We start from the raw sequence: 24,478 nt of genomic DNA on the forward strand, positions 1-24,478 counted from the left end.
GTAGTCAGCAGTGTTACACCTGCATCAGTGTAGTCAGCAGTAATATAAGCTGCATCAGTGTAGTCAGCAGTGTTACACCTGCATCAGTGTAGTCAGCAGTGTTACACCTGCATCAGTGTAGTCAGCAGTGTTACACCTGCATCAGTGTAGTCAGCAGTAATAACAGCTGCATCAGTGTAGTCAGCAGTGTTACACCTGCATCAGTGTAGTCAGCAGTGTTACACCTGCATCAGTGTAGTCAGCAGTGTTACACCTGCATCAGTGTAGTCAGCAGTGTTACAGCTGCATCAGTGTAGTCGGCAGTGTTACACCTGCATCAGTGTAGTCAGCAGTGTTACACCTGCATCAGTGTAGTCAGCAGTGTTACAGCTGCATCAGTGTAGTCGGCAGTGTTACACCTGCATCAGTGTAGTCAGCAGTGTTACACCTGCATCAGTGTAGTCAGCAGTGTTACACCTGCATCAGTGTAGTCGGCAGTGTTACACCTGCATCAGTGTAGTCAGCAGTGTTACACCTGCATCAGTGTAGTCAGCAGTGTTACAGCTGCATCAGTGTAGTCGGCAGTGTTACACCTGCATCAGTGTAGTCGGCAGTGTTACACCTGCATCAGTGTAGTCAGCAGTGTTACACCTGCATCAGTGTAGTCAGCAGTGTTACAGCTGCATCAGTGTAGTCAGCAGTGTTACACCTGCATCAGTGTAGTCAGCAGTGTTACACCTGCATCAGTGTAGTCAGCAGTGTTACACCTGCATCAGTGTAGTCAGCAGTGTTATAAGCTGCATCAGTGTAGTCGGCAGTGTTATAGCTGCATCAGTGTAGTCAGCAGTGTTACAGCTGCATCAGTGTAGTCAGCAGTGTTACACCTGCATCAGTGTAGTCAGCAGTGTTACACCTGCATCAGTGTAGTCAGCAGTGTTATAGCTGCATCAGTGTAGTCGGCAGTGTTAAACCTGCATCAGTGTAGTCAGCAGTGTTACACCTTCATCAGTGTAGTCAGCAGTGTTATAGCTGCATCAGTGTAGTCAGCAGTGTTACACCTGCATCAGTGTAGTCAGCAGTGTTACACCTGCATCAGTGTAGTCAGCAGTGTTATAGCTGCATCAGTGTAGTCAGCAGTGTTACACCTCCATCAGTGTAGTCAGCAGTGTTACACCTGCATCAGTGTAGTCAGCAGTAATATAAGCTGCATCAGTGTAGTCAGCAGTGTTACACCTGCATCAGTGTAGTCAGCAGTGTTACACCTGCATCAGTGTAGTCGGCAGTGTTATAGCTGCATCAGTGTAGTCAGCAGTGTTATAGCTGCATCAGTGTAGTCAGCAGTGTTACACCTGCATCAGTGTAGTCAGCAGTGTTACACCTGCATCAGTGTAGTCAGCAGTGTTATAGCTGCATCAGTGTAGTCAGCAGTGTTATAGCTGCATCAGTGTAGTCGGCAGTGTTATAGCTGCATCAGTGTAGTCAGCAGTGTTATAGCTGCATCAGTGTAGTCGGCAGTGTTATAGCTGCATCAGTGTAGTCAGCAGTGTTACACCTCCATCAGTGTAGTCAGCAGTGTTACAGCTGCATCAGTGTAGTCAGCAGTGTTACATCTGCATCAGTGTAGTCAGCAGTGTTACACCTGCATCAGTGTAGTCAGCAGTGTTATAGCTGCATCAGTGTAGTCAGCAGTGTTATAGCTGCATCAGTGTAGTCAGCAGTGTTACACCTGCATCAGTGTAGTCAGCAGTGTTATAGCTGCATCAGTGCAGTTGTCAGTGTTATAGCTGCATCAGTGTAGTCGGCAGTGTTACAGCTGCATCAGTGTAGTTTCTGAATGGCTAACCACCAACTCACTAATCCAGCCTTGTCACCAAACAGTTTTCTAATATAAGATTATGTAACTACCCATCTGGCCCATCATCTTGATGCCCATCAATCAGTAGTTATCAGGGAAGGGTTTAACAGGGTTCTACAGCTTTATTCATTACGATAAAGACCTATGTCTTGCCGAAGCTGCCAAACTGTCGGTTCCAGTCAATGTACAGATCCAAGTCGCTTTCTGAGACACTTGCTCGCACCTGTAGAAATGCTTCCTGGAAGTCTGGAAATGTTATTGGTGGGACCTAAAGTAGACAGAAGAAAGATTATTGTGTACTTAGTACATTAGACACAATCTGTACCATTACAAAGTCAGCTGAAAACATTTGTTACCTTGAAAATAATGGTTTACTTCATAAAGAGTTATTGGTTTGTTGGAAGTGGAAACAAAATATTGCATGACGGTATTTTCAGTTTTTCACATGTGGAAATATATTTGCCAAATGCAGCAGTTGATCAGATCGGATGTTCTCACCTGGTCTGGAGTGATCGTCTCGATCTGGTCAAAGGGAATACTGCGGACAGGTCCGAGGGCAGCTTCCCTACACAGGTTGGCCATGTCAGCACCAGAATAGCCTACACAGAACACATTTCACTGAACCAGAGTGAGTGAGTGAGTCAATAAGGTGAGTGAGTGAGGTGGGTGAGTTAGGCGAGTGAGTGAGTGAGTAAGTCTGATTTTACACCACTTTTAGCAATAACCCTGCAATATCACAGCGGGGAACACCAGAAATTGGCTTTATCCATGTAGACACTTTAACCACTAGGCTTCAGTTTTCATTACTTATGGAATCACGCCTTTGCAGTGCACCTAACAGAAAAACTCATGCCACCAACTGCCTTCAGGACATAGCTACAAGCACTCAGTTACACACACTTGACCTTCACATTGTACCATGAACAGAGAAAATCTGATCAACACTCAAAACATTATGTATACAAAAGCTGTTTGAGTGGGACATTTCCATGAGTGACCCAGACTTTCTACATTACCATATCAAATATGCCAACACTTACCCAATCAAGGTCCCTTCCTCAGACACATGCAAATTCTGTCAAATCCCCATCATTACTTAAGTCATCCTGTATGCAAGGCTTATGAATACTGACCTATTTCTGAGTGAACATGACTTTCAATGCCTTCCAACCAGGACATTTTGTATGCAAACTATTTATGTTACAATGTTTCCAAACCATACCATAAACACTTTCTAAATGAAATCATTTCAAAAAGCCATTTCATGACAATAACTGCAGCATTTAGCATCCTGTTCATGAGCCATAAATATTTTCCACTGAATCATAGCATGTTGACAGTCTCACTGACAAGACATGGTAAAATATTATGCAGCAATGTTAGACAGATGCGACATGTGGCCAATACAAACCAGACAGTTGCTAGGCAAGCTTTTTAACATTTGTTGTCTTTCATTTATTTGCTTGACATCTGGAATCTAATTTCCCCAAATTTACGGTTATTACTTCAATGAGCAATGCACTATAATTTACTAAACACGATCCTCACCATCAGTTTTATGACAGATTGTCTGGATGTCTGTATCTGAGAGACTGAAGCTCTGTTGAGACAGGAGGTTCTCGATGATGTGTTGCCGGGCAACAGTGTCTGGGAGAGGGATGTAGAGTCGCTTCACAAATCGTCGCCTGGCCGCCTCATCAATTTCCTGTGGCCTGGAGGTCAACAGGTATTGCTATAGCGACATAATATATTGTTAACCTTCTTTAATTTTGGGGAATCAATAAAACAATGGATAAAGGTTTTCTATAAAAATATTAAATCGAGTGTCCTGGTAAACGGTTTTGGGACAGATAGCTTTGAAATACACAGGGGCTGTCGTCAGGGTGACCCATTATCACCATATCTCTTTATACTTTGTGTTGAAATTCTTGCAACAATGATACGTAATAAAGCAGAAATAAAAGGAATCCATGTAGGCAATGTAGAATATCTGCTAAATCAGTTTGCTGACGATACAACCTGCACCTTAGATGGAACAGAACGTTGTCTACACGCAGTGCTCCAAACCTTAACTTTCTTTGCCCGTTTTTCAGGATTAAAGGTCAACATCGACAAAACTAGAATAATTTGGATTGGCTCAAAGAAACGTTCAAGAATTAAACTTTGTCAGAAGTGGAATTTAAACTGGGAACAAGGAAACTTTGAACTATTAGGGATAAAATTTGACCTGGATATTAAAGAAATGATTGATGTGAACTACAAAGATAAGTTAAGACATTGCGAATCCCTCATGTCAATATGGTCAGCTCGAAACCTAACCCCACTGGGCAGAATAACTGTCTTGAAATCGCTTGTCCTCCCGAAACTAAACCATTTGTTTGCCTCTCTTCCTAACCCTCCGGATAAAATGATTGAGGATTTGCAAGGTAAATGTTTCCGATTTATATGGGGGAACAAACCCGATAAGGTGAAACGTGATCAATTAATATGTACTGTAAAAGATGGGGGTCTTAATGCACCAAATATTAAAGAAATAATGCAAGCTCAAAAAATTTCCATAATAAGACGATTTTATAATAACCACACCAAATGGTGTAATCTCTTTTCTGAAAATTTGCCTAAACTGGGATCTGCAACGATCTTCGAATATAATTGTCCAAATCTCAGAAACATTATCAATCCACTTGTAAGAAACAACTTCTACTGTGATCTCCTGAATGCCTGGTGGGATCTACTATCCGCAGATGGGGCAACAAATTCACAAAACATTACCTCTCAACTTATTTGGTACAATCAAAATATTTTAATCGATAAGAAAACTATATTTTACCGAAACTGGAATGCAAAAGGTGTAATATTTATAAACGATCTCCTGAATGACTCTGGAAATTTCTTTTCTCGAGATATCTTTGAAAATAAATACAATGTAAAAACAAATTTTCTAGAATATTCAGGTGTAATAAACTCAATTAAAACATTCCTCAAAAGAAGAAATATTAGCTTAGAAACAATTAGGAAAAAACAAAACCCTTTGCAACCATATATGTTAAACCTTTTGAATAGGCAAAAACAAGGCAGTCAATTATTTTACAGGGCCCTACTGGAAACAAAATCAATAAAAAATCAACATTGCGTAAAATGGAACAGAATTCTAGAGAAAAATATTGATACAAACTATTGGCAACAATACAACCATATCCCCTTCCGTTGTTCTGAAGACTAGTGAACGCAATTTGGACAGTTTGGGATTGTGTTTGCATTTATGGGTGTACAGGTTCAACAACCTACATTCAGAGATGCCAACCCTGAATCAAATGAAAGTGAAGTCATGCCTTTCCCAAATCAATTCTCGAGCTTTGAAGGTCAGAGTTGGTGGTGAGCGTGAGAGGGGTATCAGGACCCTTTTGACGGTGGGCGTCTGGGAGGGTGGAAAGAGGGAGGGAGAGAGAGAGGGAGAGCCTCCCCTTCAAAAATAGATTTAGTCTGCTGGAAATATGCATTTTCTGGGCATACTTAACCAGAACTTATTCAAATGGCTATTTACTAAAATTCTTTCAAAAATTCTTAATTTATGAGCATATTTGTATTTTTTAAAAATCAGATTTTCTTAGAGACAAATCTGAGAGTAGATTTTGTGTCTGAAAATCGGAGTAACTCCTCCAAAATCAGAGTGGTTAGCACCTCTGTACATTTTCTCAAAAATAAACTAAACAGGACATAGTAGATATGTCCTTCCCATTTTGAACTATTTCCACATCCAGGAAAAGTAGACTTCAAACAAACGCTCCTTGCTATTCACACATCCCATGAATCTTAAATTCTGCATTTTAAAGGATTATGTCACAGAAGAATATGCTATATATTTACACTGTCTCCCTCCCATTACACTAAAACAAATTCATAAACTTTTCAGCCCATGTACACCAACTATTCATCATTGAATGACATAATACTAGCCTGGAGACTTGAAAGTATCTTCAATATATCAAATTGATGTCACAGACCTAAACAGATTTTGTTTGACATTTGCAATTCATATTTTTGTGCCCTGTACAGACAGCTGAGGAATGCTCTTGTGTCATTGTTTTTCAAAGACTTCTCTTCTACACTTTACAACATTATAAGATATTTCTGGGTTGAGCAAGTTGAATGAGTACAACCATATCACTCAGCTAGCTTCAGGGCATTGCCTCACCTGTTGGTGGCCCCGATGACCAGGATACGGTCCTCAGACTGCGTGCCCGCCCCATCCTGGATAGAGAATACACACAATCTGTTCTACATCCACAAGTGGGAAGATACAGGGATACACAACAGAACTCTTCATCTTGTTATTGTTACATGACATTTATACATCAGACCTATCCACACAATTGGTGTGGATCACTTGATGTCCATCACAACGGCAATTCATATTATCAAACTCAATTTCCTGAGGATCATACAACTCCTGCAGCCACTAGGTGCACCAAATTGCAGGTTTTCCCATCCTAATCAGGTACTCATTCACGGCTTAGTGGACTGGCACACAGTCAAAGTACATTGTCCAACTTAACTACATGCTGCTGCACCCACCACTAGGTGTTGACAATTATTCATGTGGCCATCATCGGGTCATTTACCAACACATTCATTACACAATATTTACCTTCACTGCATTATAACATTAGCAAAGACATGAACAGAAATTCATGATGAACCCAAATATAATGACTGACCTGATAAATACATATGTGATCAGTCTTTTTCTCACTTAAGGCATATCTGGTCACTAAAAAAATAACATGTGTTGTATTTGGGATTACACTTTCTATGTAAAGTAGAGTTGAGTTGGGTTGAGTCCATTCTGGTTATCAAACACACACTCACACACTCCTAACTGCCACAACACAAAGTCAACGACTCTGTAATAATATTTTTAAACATAGGGAACTGATCAAAACAGAAAATAATTGTGTACTACGCTAGAGTTTCTCACTGATTACATAGGATTTATGGTGTAGAAGATACACTCCTGTTTACATACCAGCTGTACAAGAAACTCTGTCTTGATTCTGCGTGAGGCTTCATGTTCCCCGTCTGATCGCTGGGACAACAAGGAGTCGATCTCATCAATAAAAACTACGGCAGGCTGGTTACACCGTGCTACAGCAAACAGAGCTCGTACCATCTTTTCACCTTCTCCTACCTGGCAAACACAGGTTACTGGAGTATCTGAGTAAGCACTTAGACACATCACTGTGGCAAACACAGATAGAGTAAATGAGAAAATATATAAACACATCACTGTGGCAAACTCTCTAATCACTTACACACATCACTGTGGCAAACACAGATGAGGTAACTGTAATCACTCAGACACATCACTAAGGCAAAAAGTCTGTAATCACTGAGTCACATCACTGCAGCAAACACAGATGAGGTAACTGTAATCACTCAGACACATCACTAAGGCAAACTCTGTAATCACTGAGTCACATCACTAAGGCAAACTCTGTAATCACTGAGTCACATCACTGCAGCAAACACAGATGAGGTAACTGTAATCACTCAGACACATCATTGAGGCAAACTCTGTAATTCCTCAGACACATCACTGAGGCAAACTCTGTAATCACTCACACCACAGGCAAACTGTAGCGCAAATGTGGTTGCACAGCGTAGAGAAAATGACCAGTCTTCATGTATGCAAGCAAAGCGAGCAAAGGTTTGCAACGCACTTCCCTCACTTCGGTTCAAAACATATTTTTCATGTAAATAAATATCATGCCACCATCAAAGGTACACGCCCATTTCCTCAATAGGTTGTGCTCTCAGATTTCCAACGCCATATTCAATAATAACTCACATAAAATATGTTTTATTCAACATTTTAAGCGTTCTTCGCCTCCATTACCCCTGCCAGCTTCCGGTTCAAAACAGTGAGGGAAGTGCGTTGCCAACCTTTGCTCGCTTCGCTCGCATACATGAAGACTGGTCATGTTCTCTACACTGCACAACCCCACTTGCGCTACAGTTTGCCTGTGCTCAGGCACATCACTGAGGCAAACTCTGTAATCACTCAGACACATCGCTGTGGCAAACACAGATGAGGTAACAGTAATCACTCAGACACATCGCTGTGGCAAACACAGATGAGGTAACTCAGTAATCAGCTGAACACATCAGCATGCAAACTAGTGCAAACTGTCACCTATGTGGCAAACTTTGACCCATTGCTGTGGTATACATACCCACTTGGACGTAAGTGAGGATGCACTGATGCTGAAGAAGGTGGACTTGGACTGACTGGCTATACATTTACCTACAAATACATATAAATATTGTCAGGGATGGCTACAGGAAAATCGGTTTTCAGTCATCAAACAGGGATTCAGATGATTCACAAAATTGATCAGTGTGAAACAAAATCGACAGAAATCCGCAGAAAATTCCCATCCCTATACTGTTCAAAATCTACATAACTGTCTTATGGAAACTGTTTTAGTACTGAAAATTACTGACTTTATCAAACATATTTACTACGAAACACATGATTCTTAACACTACAGTCTTTCAAGTCAATGACATTAAAATAAGCCTGTCATCTAGGACAGTGTTCCTACTCTATGCCATCTACATCATGCTTACAACAAAGCCATGGCTTAATAAAGTCAAGCTAAAATCAGTCAAGTTGATCTAAAAAATGACACCTAGTCAAGTGTCCCACACACCTATGAGAGTTTTCCCTGTTCCTGGGGGTCCAAACAGTAGCAAGCCTTTTGGTGGACCTCTCAAGCCAGTGAAGATATCCCTGGAACACCAAACACTTGACCCTCATACAATGACATGTTTCCTCAGGTTAAAGTATGGGATGTATTTACAAAACACTGATGTTCAAAACAAATCTGATTCATCTCCTTTTTTGTTTGCTGAATATTGTTTTAGTGTAAATATTCTGGCCATATGATAGAAACATGTAAATAGTCATGTCTGCACCAGACAGTCATATGGAACACTTCATTCGGTTCTGATGGCAGGCAATCAACAAAATCACAGTCTCCACACACAATCCACCAAGTTGGCTGCAAGGCCAAGGGGAAAAGTGGGGTGGTCATGTGAATAGAGCCTTTGCTTGTCCCTTCAATGGCCTGGTGCCCCTCTGCATGATATTGCTGAAATATTGCTAAAACTGGAGTAAAACTAAACAACTCACTCACTCACTCCAAGGTCAAGCACAGGTAACATGCCGGGGATCTATCTTGAATCCCTGAGATTATCATCTATGCAAAACAAAAACTATGTCCAACAACATACAACCTGTAAACAGGCCTCTCAACAAACAGGACAAAGTATGGTCTTGTCATCACAAACACAATATGGCGTGAGCATTATGAAACACTGTGTAGGATTGTGTTATCACTGGTTATTGTAAACACATACGGTCGAAGCATGGGCCACACCACAATCTCCTTTATTGTTTTCTTGGCAAAATCCAACCCTGCAATATCACTCCAATCCATTTTGGGTCCATGATCCATAATCTGTAAAAGTCAGCATTATATAAGAAGTAAATATACACATGTCTGAGTTTCATACGTCTACTTTAGCAGTTTGTTGCAAGAATAAAATAAGCCAGGAAACTTGTAATCATCTAGAATATTACTCTGGATCTGCACCATATCACACAATGGCATGTCACCATCATTGTGTCTTGAAATCAACAGCACAGATTGTCTATTACACTTATAAGTAACATGACTGGACGTTTATTTTCTGCACTGAGTGGTGTGATGTGACTCAGACTTCAGGGTTCTTGTCACAATGGAAAGGAGACATAACGTCATAAATAACTGAGGATCTAACCAGCCTCGATATCAAAATAACAACAAAAAATTGTGTTAGGTGTCCTAATGAAAATTATGAATTTTTCATACACCATATTCTTCGGTCTCCCAAACAACCAGCAACAGACACATACCTCATTCATGATCAATTCGATCATCTTGGGTTCGATGCCCTTAAGTCTTTCGTCCACAGGCTCATCACTTTCATCACTGACTTTACCACTGCCGCCTGTCTGCTTGCTGAAGCAACATAAAGACTTGTATGACCAACACCATACCCGATGAAGGAGTAAGGATATACTCCAAATGTACGCCTCATTATAAAGAAGTCGACATCCATAAAACTCTCTTCCATATGTGTATCACATCTAAATGCTACTTAAACACCTAACATCACACTGTTGTAATAATTTAATTCACTCACATACTACCAAAACACTACACCAGATACCTGGGTTCCTCAAAATTTAAACAAGACAAAGTTGTGTCCAGAGACACGGATACCACCACTGCTGTAGGAAATTTTCCCTACACAGAGTGTGCCCTGGTGATCAATTTCTACTCAACAAGTTCAGTAAACATCTATGCAACTGTGAGATGTACACCTTTTGAGCCCTAGGAAGCACATGTATAAGCTTAATCATTTCTTTTGACCAGTTTTTGTGGAGAAGAGGATAGACTTAATCCTCTATGTCACTATCATAAAACAGAAATACCACAAAATGTATTTAAGTTCATTTGTCTATAAACAAGAAAAAAAAATGTAATTTTCTGACTAAAATTGATACGTATCTATATACTAATTTTATACTTATCCTGGCTCATGCTTAATTGCTTACCTCCTCCTCCCTGGCGAAGGTAGTGGAATACCTGAAATTCCTTGAAGTTCCCTTCTAAAAGAAGACGTAAAATACACTCACCCACCAGTAGCCTCCCTTTCCCCATCAAATCGGTCACATGACTAACCATGATTGTCACTCTCTCCTTATAAAATTGCCAAACATGAGAATTTAGGAACTCAGCATGCCTGAGAGGAGCAGCTGGGAGGGCTTTTGTCATGAGTCCGGATAAGTATAAAACATAAATTTCATTCAGAAAATTACATATTTTTCCTTATCCTGACTCATGCTTAAGTGCTTACAGAATCTGATGGAAATGGCCGTGAGTCAGGCCACGCTGGATTCTCGTGGCTGACAAAATTACATCCAATATTCCCCCCCCACAACGGGAACTTGTAACAACGACATTTTGGTCCTGATCTTCTAATATTCATTTGTTAATTCGGGGGAGGGGGGGGGAAAGATCACATCCAGTCAAACTTGTCTTCCGAAGAAGGCAAGGCTTCGTTGACTGGAATGTGATGATATCTAAATTAACTAGTGTCCTGCTAGTATTTGATACAACTGAATGTCACGATATTCTAATCAAAACTAGTTGCAACCCTTCTTCATATACAAGTATCTTCATTACAAGTACAGGATCATAATCACTCATGCTAGTCTGTGCGCATAGACACTCCGCCATTATACTTAACAGAGCACCTGGTTTCCACGAGTCACGTGATAAATGGGTGAGTAAACTCAGTGCCTTCAAGGGACCTTTAGTTGCTGTGCAACAACAAGAGGCCCAAACTGATGAATACCAGTGACGTCCTCCATGGCTATGTCTCTGTGTTTGACTTCTAAAAGCTTCTATAACTTCATTATAGTTGATAGCGAGCAATTTCCATGTAGAGCTAGTGCAGAGGGCAAGGCTCTGACTTCATGTGGGTTGGAGGCTTGCGGAGGCTCCAATCCTGCTGCTCTCAGTGTAACAGCTCTGATCCACACTGAGATAGTGTTGCGGGATACTTTCGTAGGTGTCTCAATAGATATAGGGATAAATAGGCGCTTAAAACGTTGTCTTCTAGTACGTGTGAGATATATCTTCAGTGCTCTGACTGGACATAATGATAGGTCTTGAGTATCATGAGGTCCTAGGAATGAGGATAAGGCCAGTATGTGGAATTGTCTATCTGGTTGAGCTGGCAGTTGATTCTCCGCAATAAAATCCCACCGTAGACCCAAAAGAACTGTCTCTTGATGACTTGCATCAAATCTTGTGCAATTGAAGTCAAGAGCATGATTTTCTGACATTCATGCAGCTGTAGCGAAGGCAATTAAAAAATGTGTCATCTGACTCGGCAGTTTAAATGAGGTCCGGTCAAGCGGCTCGCACACATCACTTGTGAGATGTTGGAGTATGATGTTTAGATCTCTAGCTGGAGCTCTATACCTGAGTTGTTGATCTTCCAACTTGAAAGAACGTCGTAAGGCGAGTAGCTCAGGTACTTCAGTCAACTTGACTGCCAAGTACGCAGATAACGTAGAACCTTTCAGACCTCTGGAATGTCGTAGATGACATAGATAATCCGCTATCCGAGGATGTGTCGCTTTCATAGCTGTGAATCCTTTCTTTCTAGCGTATGTCTCTCAGTGTTGTTGACCAGTGATGGATAGAATGAATCACCGCTTTCATCTCTAAGTGGTTGATGTGAAGAGCTTGATCTTCATTCTTCCAGATCCCTGCTGCAACCTCATTGTCTAGATGGGCACCCCTTCCTTGGAGAGATGCATCTACAAAGAGATGGTTATTGAATGCCGGCTCTAACATATTGGTTCCTGCGCAGCTGTTTGATTGGCAAATCCACCAAAGTAGAAATGGCTTCAAATTGTCTGGTAGCGGAATCTGACCTCTGTTGTCGAGATGAAGATTCAAGAAGCATTGGAGTGGGCGCAGATGCAGTCTTCCTCTTCTGGTCATATCCTGAGCTGACGTGTGAAAACCTAGGAGACAACTCCCATTGTCATAGTGTCAACGGAGAAAGTAGCGCTTGACTTTTCATATCTTGAATCTTGAACCATCGGTCCTCTGAGATGACAATCCAATTCAATGTGGTTAGATGGGCACCCCATCCTTGGAGAGATGCGTCTACATAGAGATGGTTATTGAATGCCGGCTCTAACATATTGGTTCCTGCGCAGATGTTTGATTGGCGAGTCCACCAAAGTTGAAATGGCTTCAAATTGTCTGGGAGTGGAATCTGACCTCTGTTGTTGAGATGAAGATTCAAGAAGCGTTGTAGTGTAGAGAGAGTAGTGCTTGACTTTTCATGTCTCGAACCTTGACCCATCGGTCCTCTGAGACGACAATCCGATTCAATGTGGTGATGAAATGAATTGAGGTTCCAATTCCGACTTCAGATGATTTACTAACCATCCCAGTTGTGATAGTAGCCTGATTGTGAAGTCTAACTGCGGTCTGAGTTGATTTTTCTCTTGATGAGCTTGTATGCTCGATGTATAGGGATGTGTAGATATGCATACTGTAGATCGATGCTGACGAGATCTGCTGGTCGGATGAGGAGTCTTAGTTGAGGAAGATGTATCCTCTTGAAGCGCTCTGGTTTCCAGAGAAACTTCTTGTTGAATTCCTTCATGCTGTATATGAGCAAAAAAATTTCTCTAGATTTCTTCTTCGGTACCAGAAAAATTGGGGAGTTAAAGCTGGGCATTAGACTCTGTGGCTGTATTACTTCTACTGCTCCCTTCTGCAACAGCGTTGATATGGCGTCAGTCAGCTTGTCTAGTTGATCCTTTCCATAAATGATGGGAGCTGGTACTCTTGTGAGCAGTGGTGTATTTTCCAACGGAATCATGTAGCCGCCTCGAAGAATCTTCATGGCATAATCGTCGTTGAGAATTCCCCAATTCTTCCAGTAGAGTTGAAGACGTCCATCCACTTGAGACGGTTGCACAGGAACAGCTGGGGGTGGAAGACTCCACTCGTTCCGGACCTGATCTTCAAAGTTTACCTCCTCTTCCGTCCTTGGACAAGCGGCCTGACATCTGAGGGCGCCTATTTCCTCTGTAGGGACGACAAAATGAAGATGACTTGTCTCCTCGAGAATTAAACTTCTTATCTCTTGCTCTCTGCACTCTGGAGAACTTGGACTTGTTGGTGTAGCGTTGACTTGTCTGCTTGAGCACCATTGTCAAGGTGTAGATAGACTTAATCATCATAACTTCTCTGGAGTCTTGGGCAACTGTCCTTGCTACCTCCTCAATCTTCCCATCAAATACTGTAGGCGATGACCAAGGGGCTTGATATAAGGGCCTCACTCCATGATGAGGCAGACAAGAGACCTTGTCAACAAAGTAGATTCGGTCCCACAGTAGTTGAGGCAAGGTGTTCAGTCATAAACTGCTGATCCTTCTTCTGTCACGAATGCCAACAGGATCTCTCTTCCTCGTTGGCAGGATTGCTGAACTTTGTGATGAGAGTCTCATTGATGGCTCTAGAGCTAGTCCGAAGAAGGTGTGTCTCGTAGTGGTGTCCAGCTGAGCCACCTGATGACCTTGTATGCTTCGTCTACATCTGGTGCTCTGATGAAAGGCTCCATATGATGAAGAGGGAAACGAGCATTGAAAGGTGGCATATGTTGTTGCTGCTGACTTGAATACCGCAGATAACGTCTCAGGAATTGTAGACATCAGAGTTATCAGCAGAAACATTAGCGTGTCGATGTCCTCATTCTGCATTCTATCATTATTGGCTTCGTTGGAGTCCTTGGATGGAGAGACCTTGGAAGTCCAGACCATTCGTGATCCACAACGTGACTTCACTCATGTGAGTGCACTCACTCGACGTGGGTGGATCTCTCTCCAGACTGCAACAGGATGACAAAGACGATGGTGACGATCTCCTTGAGCAGGTGCGTGCATACGATGCCTCTTCATCCTCTGGAGTGAGTGCAGATCTAGTGGAGTGCTCATACAGAGCAGCAGTCGACGTAGTTAAGGATTGTAGTCTTCTTTCTTCTTCAAAACGACGCTCCATCAAGCTCATCATGTGCGTGGTGAACTGCTGCATGAAGGCGCCTGCATTGAGTGTAGTGATGTCTGCATGTCTGCTGCGATGACCGAGGCTGATGACAAGGTCTGCATAGTCTGAAGACCCCCATAAGGGTTCCGGAGCTGTGATGATGCAGTCGGAGCTGATCTAGGTTGACTTGTGTAGAATCAACAGTTGCTACAATCGTAGATGTGTCATTCCTGTAGAGGGACTATCTCGTCACCAAGGGATTTCTTCTTTGAAGTATGTTGATTCTGCAATGGCTTCAATGAAGAGGACTTCGTCTTCGACAACACATGTCATATTTGGGATTTCACTTTCTTAGGCGGCTGACTTTGTGTGCCTGACTCTGAGGGTGCAGGTTCGGATCCCGGATGGGACTCAACTAAAAAAGTACTAAAATTGGTACTTTACTAAGAAAGTGAAATCCCAAATATGACATATGTTGCATTTGACAACTTTCTAAATGGCTTCGTGTAATCACAGTGTATTTTATGTCTGCTTCTTTTAGAAGGGAACTTCAAGAGATTTCAGGTACTCCACTACCTTCACCTGGGAGGAGGGGATAAGCAATTAAGCATGAGTCAGGAAAAGGGAAAATATATAAAATACAATAAACAAAGCATATGATGCACCAGTCTGTATAAAAAACATATGTAGGCTGTATAAGTACACCCCCTGTTGTATGGGACAAACAGGATGAATAGAACAAAATTCAACGAAGTTCAAATATCTCCACAAGTGACAAAATTAAGAAATTGGATGAACACGGTATGAGATGCACACCTTTAGAGTCCCAGTGAAACACACATAGAAGCTCAATCAATTCTGTTGAGCAACTTTTGTGGAGAAGTGGATAGACTTTATAACTTATAACACTAAATTCAGAGAGAAATTCAACAAGATTCATGCAAGTTCAAATGGCATTAAAATTGAAAAAACAAATAAAATACAAAATCAAAACATGAGATGCACACCTTTAGAGTCCATTTAAATCATATGTGTAATCTAAAAGAATTACATACAGTAGGTTTTTTGGAGAAGTAGATAACGTACCCCACCCCATCCCCACACCCACTATCACCATAGAGAAATTCAGCAAAATGTACCCAATAAAATACAAAAACAAACCATGAGATGCACACCATTAGAGTCACAGAAAGCACATGTATAAGTTCACTGAATTCCACAGAGTGTTTTATTGTGGATAAAGAACATTCCCTGTTTTGTACAGATGATGGTGGGTAACACTGTGCCTCTGCCATATATGGTGGAAGCATAAAAAAAGTCCAAACAGCAGATAGTGGGTACAAGAGCCCATCTCTGTAGGAATACAAAATACAGTAGTGACAAGTTGTTAAAGTCTCGAAGCAGACTTCTGACAGAATCATCTTTTTTAATAACATGTAAATGACAGGTCAAGTCATTTAGCACAAATGTGGCTGTTCTATATTCTGCGTTCTTCCTCTCAGCAATGTTTTAGCAATTCTATGGTGACAGTCTCTAAACATTCAAGTCTGGACCAGACAATCCAGTGATTGATTTTATGAACACCAATGTATCCTGGTGGGGTACAATGGCAAACATCAACCGAGTCGGCACACCTGACCACCCAATCCCACTAATCACCTCTTTCAATACAAGCACACAATGCTGAAGACCAGTCACAACCTAGGTATTCACAAGCATAAAACACATCATTAATATGCTCATATTGGTTATAAGAATAACTAAACATTGTTACTTTGCTGTGATGGAAATTATACAGAGATATGTGACCGGTGCTTCATTTATTCCTGTAGATTGTGATTGACTAATGAAGGCAAAAGAAATGCACCCACCTTCCTCCTCCACCTCCACTGTCTTCCCGGCCTGCTATTGGAGGAATAAACTTGCTTGATGGGCCGCGCCTGTCAAAGGCACAGCAAATCACACGTCTCATCTCATTTCTTATGGGTTTTGACATAATGAAAATCCATAAAAATAAAACCTTACAAACTGAATGGTTGTATAAGATACTGAACTAATTGGCCAAGGTTGTCATACTGCATAGAAAGAGAGTCAACCTCTCTTGAGAGTGTAAGCTGCATTGAATGTCCTTTGAAATGTATTCCAGTAAACTCAAGGTATGTTACATAAAACAAGGAGAAATTTAATGGTACCAGTACTGACAACAGAATATCTGGTCAGAGTACCATCTGTATACCTTGTTCCTAGGGACCTTTTTCCTGTCCCATACACAGATGGCGGGGCTTGACCTTGACCTTGATTACCACCCCCTCCTCGAGAATATTTTTTTTGTTGGTCAATAGCCTACAGATAAATATAATAAGACATAAGTCAAAAGTCAACATCTCCTCACCAATATCAGTAAACTTAAAAAGTCTGCAACAAATGCACCCCAAGACACACCCTTATTCATACTATTTATACAAAACCAATGCTAAAATCCATCAGAGCAACCATTTCCTTGGCAGCTTGAATTGTCTAAGATGAGTTATCTCCCCTTAGTTGATACATTCAGACTATCTTGGCAAGATCTGAATATCTAAGAATGATGGCTATTTTGATAAAATACAATACTGAGCTGAATTCTTTATTTGACCACTATGAAGCCAATACTTTTTTATGCAAACATATTTCTGGAAGGAAGGAAGTGACCGTGACTCAAAGTGTTATGGATCAATTTCATCTGACTGACCAGCTGCTGTTTGGCCGTTTTAAAGGGGTTGTTCAGATTGGGTCCACCTTCTTCATGCTCCTCCAACCGATTGTCAGCTTCACGACTTGGCTGCGAAATGGGATTAAAATAGAAGGTGTTAATTGGTGTCTGCTTCAGTTACCCTGGAATGGTTTTATGCCATCATTCCCAACAACATTCCAGCGAGGGACACAAAGATGTGTTTTACACAGTGGATTCGTGGACAATCCAACCTTCATATTCTATGTCAAGGAAATGTTGTGCCTCCCAATCCCCTGTATGGTTAGAGGATTGATGAAGATGATTTTAACCGCATGAAACATTTATTAAGAAGAAAACACTAAGTCCATTATCCTCGGTATCCACATTCTCCCAGTAGCCAATCAGCTAAGCTGTCATTACAACTGAACTTGGCAGTGTCAACAAAGATAGCGGTCGCAGTTGCAAAGATTAGTTAGCAGTGTGACTCGGGTTTCAGGAAATCATACAGACAAATTAACATGTCCAAAAGTTAAAAAAAAACAAGTGCAAGAACTCCCCCTATCTCTTTCAGGGTACCTCTGCATGATTTGTAGCTAATTGTAATCATTTAGATAATTTAAGAAGTGAAAGTGAGTTGTGCTTGGTAAACTCTACTTCCCAGCGTAAACACCTGATTGGATAAGAAACCAGCCAAGGGAGGTAATATAATCACTGGGGCAAGCTGTAGACGAATCCTGGGTATAGTGGATATTTATGGGAACATACACCCTTGAGATATTGAGGGTGAAAGTGAACGAACTTTAATCAAATACTCAAACAATTTCTCACATTAGTCACCATCAAGTGGTAGGTTTCAGTGAACCTCATCTTTACCTACCTCGGTGTTTGAAAATAAAGATGTCTGACCACCAGAACACCAAAAGTTTCTTTGTCCACCTGTCCCACCTACAACAAAAATTCCATTATATGAATCAAGTTGGTTTTTAATATTTCATACTGTAGTAGTTTATTTCATTTTTGGTTCTTGAACTATCTTCCATGAGTATAGAAAAAAATCAACTTTGGCTGATCATTCTGAGATTTCAAATCAAAACATCTGCCTCTGAAAGCTGTAAACATATGATTTAACAACTGCATCACTAATTATATTTCTGATAAGTATTTCTTTCTTGATCATTATCATTAAGAATGTTCAAATAATGAAATAACAGTCATAAGTTATAAACTGCAGAGAAGAGAAATGTATTACAAGCTTAAGGAACATCAGTTTCATAGTGGTGTGCTATTTTAAAGGTTAAAACTTGAAATATTTGTAAGTGACCACTTAGTGTTGGTTTACAAAGTAGCTTTGCTGTACAAAATATCAATATAAAATATGTTTCTTAACTTATACAACAAACAGTTTGTTTACAGGCTTTTATTACTGATTCATCAATCAAATCAATCACCTTATCACAGCATTTGTCAAAGCATAAACTGCTTTATCTAACACCTAAGAGATGACTTTGCGTTACTGATCTCAGAGCTATGAACTATATAGGTACATAGGTATACTGAATGACACATATACCAAACTGTTCCAGGTCCAGTCCACTTGCCATAAGTTTTAGTTAACATGTGTATACCAAACTAAACTTCTAAATCAGTAACCCCTTTTTATAACCATAGTATATTGTATTACTGTTTGAACTGACAGTGTTAACCAAGCAGCTAATATCTAATGCTTGGAGAGATTCCTAATTCAAGTTAGCTCCATTAACTATAGCCGTAAGAATGCTTTATCAAATACAGTATCTTCTTTACCAAATATTTGTGCAGATGTATAAGCGCATTATTTCACAGATGTAAAATAAAATGACCATGCCAGAAACTAACCATTGTTAGAAAACAAAGGTCTTTTCCTCGAATACGTATCCCTGCCATCAACATCCCTGTTAGAGTTGCCTGCCCATGCAGGAAGTGTCTGCCTTTGGTGGTTGCCACGGTTTGGTTCTCCACTAAAATGGCTCCCATGTGTCAAGTCTTTTACTGCTTGTTGATCACCCAAACTCCTCTGTCTGTCCTGTTCTTGAGTTAGTGAGGCATTTTGTTGTTTGAAGTTGAACTGTCTGCTCTGAGTATTCAAGGCACTAGATTGATCTCTACACTTGTCTACACTCGCAGTATTATTTCCCTTATTGTCTGTCTTTTTGAAAATAAGGTCATTCTCACTTCCTGGGGTCAGATAAGACTTGGAAATGGTCTGAAATTCAGAAATGTACAGTGAACAGTAAAATTCAACTTGGACAAAATTGATGTCCCCTCACATGTAACCAGATTTATCAATTATTGGTTACATTGAATAAAGAGACAATTTAAATGGCAATGCTTTGCCCAGGCTCTGAAGTGGAAGCATGGGATCGCTCATTTTTTCACCCATAATTCAGAAAAGCTATGTCAAAATATCTTTATCAATAACATTCCCATATCAATTCTGTTTTTCAGATTTCCTTAAAGTGGATGGGGGAAATGGTGGAGCTTGATTTTAAGATAATGTTTCAAAAGGCATAATTTTAGCATTTCAAATAATTTATTCATCAAGACAGACATAAAAAATGGTAGGGATGTCCCAATACATGTTTCATGAATTGATTCATATCACGATACCATGTCATGATTCAATACGAAGCATGCTACCTATTTTCACAGCATTACTGCGTACATTTAGTTACATTATGAACTTTAATATTTCATAACTTTCCATGAAAAAGTCCACACATTTTCTTAAGTGTCAGAAATGATAAAGCGGTAGTTTCCCATCTTTATGCCAGAAAAATAACACTGATAACTCTTACAACATCTAAAGACATACAACTGTAAAATGTAAAATGATACATTAACATATTTAAACCAATACTTTCAATACTAAATATCAATAGTTTTGAATGTATCAAAAATTGTATCATCTTAGAAAAAGTGTAAGTGTATCGATATATCATGGCATCCCTAATAAAAAGATAATTGTTTTTGAATGGTTTTGAATGTATCAAAAATTGTATCATCTTAGAAAAAGTGTAAGTGTATCGATATATCATGGCATCCCTAATAAAAAGATAATTGTTTTTGAATATTTGTAGTTTCCTTTGATGTATTTTCACATTTAAATTTTTGGGTGGTGATAGATTTGGTAACCAAGTTTTAAAAAATCCACCCTTGGTAATCTATGTATACCATGGCCTGCGACTTCAGTTTCTGGTAAAACTCCCTTGATTTAAGGGCATCGAGAGTAAGGGTTGATTTCCATTTCTGGCTCTCTGAAACAAGGGAAATAAGTGGTTTTGGTGTCATTTCACCAGTGGTTTCAACGCTAACCTTGAACAGGTCTGAATGGCAGAAAGGGGCCCTAAAATGCACAAAATTCAACTGGCACATGAAAAAAAAAACAGCCATCAAAAGTTAAACTCTCTATCCTTGGAGACATTTCATGTATGAGCAATGAAGATGATAACAGAGATAACAAAGCCATGAGGATTAATATTTACCATTACAGAATTAAAGTGTGAGAGTATGGTTTTATGCTGCAATGTTCAGAAATGGGTTTCACACACAGAATAAAAACATTCAGTAATTGCATAATTGGAGATGGAATGTACTTGCACATGGAGAATTTCCACAAGCCCAAACTTTACCTTAACATCAGAAGAAATGTGTTAATGTATGAGAGACAAATATCACAAACATTCTCAAAATGTTAGTGCATTTGAAAACAATTTCCTGAAAAAGACATTAGTTGTACATGTACAATATGATGAAATAACAAAGTTGTACTAATATACCATTTTTGTGTTTGCTGCATATTGTCAGAGCTGCTTCTGCAAAGTTATTCAGACCTACAACGAAAAATCAGTGTCACAGTAAGAGACCCGAGGATTACCAATACAAGATAATGTTGGGGGCAAGGCTCAACAAGCTTGAACTTAGGTGAATGTTATTTCATCACAGAAAATAAGATAGCTCTTAACACTTTCCAAACTGCTTTCACTGTGAGTAAGAGTAAAAAATATACAGTTTAAGGCTTACTACTAGTTGGGCTTGTTATGAGTATGTCAGCAATACCTGGTTTTTCATCTATGGAATCAACAACTCTCCCATAGTCTTCTTCATACCCCTTCAACACACAGGCCTCAGCTTCTACAGGCAATCTGAATATATCATTACAGTTGGATCTTGAAATGCACAAACTGTGTCCACTCATAAACTACAAGTACATATAAAATGTATGCATTATTAGTAGTCTTACACCTTTTTCAGCCAACTAACATCTCTATGGCAACTGACTTTCAGCACTTATTTGAAGACATGTAATATATAATTCATTATTACATGATTGTGTACAGGGGGAGATGTCAAAACCGGCAGCTGTGCCATCTAGCAAGTTGCCAACACTGGCATAAAATCTCATTCACACTGGCATAAAATCTCATTCTCATCTGTGCCCAGTACATTTATCATCATTTAAAAGTTATGCAATGCAGCAGCTGTCAATTCCAGATCTCGTCAAGAAATAAGCCGCTCGAATATGCGTTTATACAGTAATCAGCACCTTACGAGGAGTCAGCACGATGTGTACTCATTTTGTCACCAATTCACCCTGCGTTGAACTACATGGTTGCCAACAAAGATAATCTCATTTAATTTCAGTATGGGTACAATTGTTAATAACATAATTAGAGACTTTGTCTTTTGTTGTCAATGTGTGCAGTAACTAAGAGAAGCATGTGATACAACAATGTATATGAGAGTGACAAAACTGACAAAACTGATAAGTTCTTGTTGTAGGTAACCATGTCAGCTGAACCAGATTATTTCTTCAGCGAGTACAGCTGCGAGTTTAGACAGCTTCTGTTGTATATTGTAATCGATAATGTAGGGAAGACAATGAAGAAATAATATGACATATCAAACATTAGGATGGCAATTTGACATATTCTTATAGTGAGTGAGGTTTAGATATACTCTTCAAAAAAAGTAGGGGAACTGTACTTTCAATGTGCAATTGTCGAAATTAGGAGAAACATGGGATTGAATCAATGTTGATATAATAATAATGGATGTTTTGAGAATGCATCACTACATGGATTTCATTAAAAGCAAAGCTGTTCGTTCAGTTATCCCGCTTGTTAGGTGACTGGCGTATGACATGAAAATTTCAGGCTTACAATTTTCAGTAGTGTGTGATTTGACTCAGAAAACCCTGACCATGTACGGATGCAAGAAAATTATCGTAAAAAAATTATCTACAGTGATTTATCGACCTGCCAGAAAAACGTCAAGATTCATGACACCCCATGCACCTGTAGGAGGCTCACATGTTGTGCAGCTGTCATCATACCATCTTGTTCAACATTATTAAACAGAGAAATTGTGAACGCAGAGGATAACCTACATTCCCTGAGTCTGTGCCAGATGTAGATGAGCTGATATATTCCTGAGACTGTCAGCTCTGAGTGATGGAGAACTATTGCATGGTGGGATTGAAAAGTAGAGTTCCTGTAGTCGGCACAAAAACTGATCTTCACATCCTGCAGGTCCCAACATCTAACATAACAACATAATTTGTACTCATTTGCTTATAATTGTTACCTCTAGTATCTATATCACTATGAGTGAATGGATATTACGAATGAATGAATGAATGAATGAATGAATGAATGAATGAATAGACTTGATAATATACTGAACCTAACAACTAAACACACACTCTCTCCGCCCCCTGCCCCCTCTCTGGATCCACCCCTGGTAAATATTCAAACAATGACTTATGTTTCATTCTCAGATGAAACTTCAAAAAACAAGGATACATTCCAGACAACATTGCATTTCCTATTAAAAGATCTACAAGATCTACACATAGGTAACTCAGCATAAACACCCGTAAATCCAGGACCCAGATTCTGTGTTGTGAACAATAAGAAGAGACAATCGTATTTAGCACATATCTAGCTGAGAGCCGCGATGCGATCCTATACCATGTAAGACATGACAAGACTGTTCAGGACCGCATCGCGGCTCTCGGCTATATGTATCCCCCAAAACGTTATATGAATTCTGATATGATTACTGACATTAACCAGATACGAAATCTTATTATTGACTGATAGAATAATACTTGAACATCTACAGGTAACACTGAGTGACTGACTGCTTATCAGCGGACAGATGTCAAATCAGCCAAATCACCACAACGAATTTCCTTTTTCCCGCCATTTCGTACTTCCGCCCAAGGGACATCACTCTGCATATACCATACACATACCACTAAATAATTATAAGTAAGTCCAACCTTGGTCTTCTTATACAGAGGTGTCTAAACAGGAATATCATTTGGAAACACTTTTCAATATTTGTTGATACAAATGTCGATTAGGGAAATTAAGAAAGAATATAAACTTACAAATTTTGGTAATATTTGTTGTTCAACTCTACACCATTCCAGCTATCTGACAGCGGTCTGTAAATATCGATTCTGGGCCAGACAATTCAGTGATCAATATCATGAGCATTGATCTCAGTGTATGTGATACGATGGCATATGTCAAACAAGTCATCGATCCTGTTCTTCCGGTCCTTTTTGTCGCCCCTTGGCAAGCATGGGTTGCTGATGACAAATTCTAACTCTAATGAGACTAAAGTGTTACTTACTGCAATAGTCGGTGAAAGGACTGGCACAACGATGGTTTCGCCTTACATGCAAAGTGTACTGTTATTAATTGTTTTCTGAACTTAACTTCATAGACTTAAAAGCAGCTTTTGATACCGTGGACAAAAGAAGCTTGTTATATAAACTCTGACCCCGATTTCTCAAAACAAACTTAAGTCTGAGTTTTGACTTAAGTCTGAGATTTTACTCAATTTGAGAAAATGCATTTCTCAGAAGGAACTGAAATCGGCACAAAACTCAAACTATAGGAAACGATTCGAGTTTCGTGAATAGATTTCTTAATTTGTTGTGGTTTTATATGTCAAAAATGCAGTTCAGTTAAAAATTCAGCTGTTTCAGGTGGTGAAACTCGGTTTGAGAATTCAGTAAAAACTGAAGTTTGTTTCGAAAACGTTTGTGCGGCCCTTAAACCCCGAAAGGTCTTAAAGGGCTCAACAAACGTTAAAGGAAGAATGTATCATTTATTAGAAAAACATGCCCGTATATGTAAAATCTTGTGTTTCACTGGAAAAGGGCTATACTACTTTTTTATTGTGCCTTTG

The 24,478-nt window shown here is 39.8% G+C and overlaps 1 protein-coding gene across 5 annotated transcripts; it reads right to left on the reverse strand.

Annotated features, from left to right (window-relative positions):
- Positions 1 to 1,930: 1,930 nt before the first annotated feature.
- LOC137285211 (fidgetin-like protein 1) lies at positions 1,931 to 23,516 on the reverse strand. Of its 5 annotated transcripts, none has more exons than XM_067817483.1 (19): positions 23,418 to 23,516; positions 22,662 to 22,813; positions 21,332 to 21,417; positions 21,052 to 21,105; positions 20,447 to 20,529; positions 19,112 to 19,478; positions 18,114 to 18,181; positions 17,255 to 17,344; positions 16,760 to 16,866; positions 16,395 to 16,463; positions 9,795 to 9,900; positions 9,257 to 9,357; positions 8,548 to 8,627; positions 8,068 to 8,138; positions 6,861 to 7,022; positions 6,030 to 6,085; positions 3,383 to 3,546; positions 2,333 to 2,433; positions 1,931 to 2,102 (listed from the first exon to the last, which is right to left on the reverse strand). In XM_067817483.1, the coding sequence occupies exons 2-19, from the start codon at positions 22,811 to 22,813 to the stop codon at positions 1,977 to 1,979; spliced, it is 2,043 nt and encodes a 680-aa protein (XP_067673584.1). In that variant the 5' UTR covers positions 23,418 to 23,516; the 3' UTR covers positions 1,931 to 1,976. The 5 variants fall into 5 exon arrangements, with proteins under 5 accessions (XP_067673584.1, XP_067673583.1, XP_067673585.1 ...); XM_067817482.1 differs by having other exon boundaries at positions 1,937 to 2,102; positions 23,456 to 23,494; XM_067817484.1 differs by having other exon boundaries at positions 1,937 to 2,102; positions 23,385 to 23,484.
- Between the last annotated feature and the right edge of the window lie 962 nt (positions 23,517 to 24,478).

The sequence above is a fragment of the Haliotis asinina genome, chromosome 5 (genome assembly GCF_037392515.1).
Source record: "Haliotis asinina isolate JCU_RB_2024 chromosome 5, JCU_Hal_asi_v2, whole genome shotgun sequence".
Lineage (NCBI taxonomy): Eukaryota > Metazoa > Mollusca > Gastropoda > Lepetellida > Haliotidae > Haliotis > Haliotis asinina.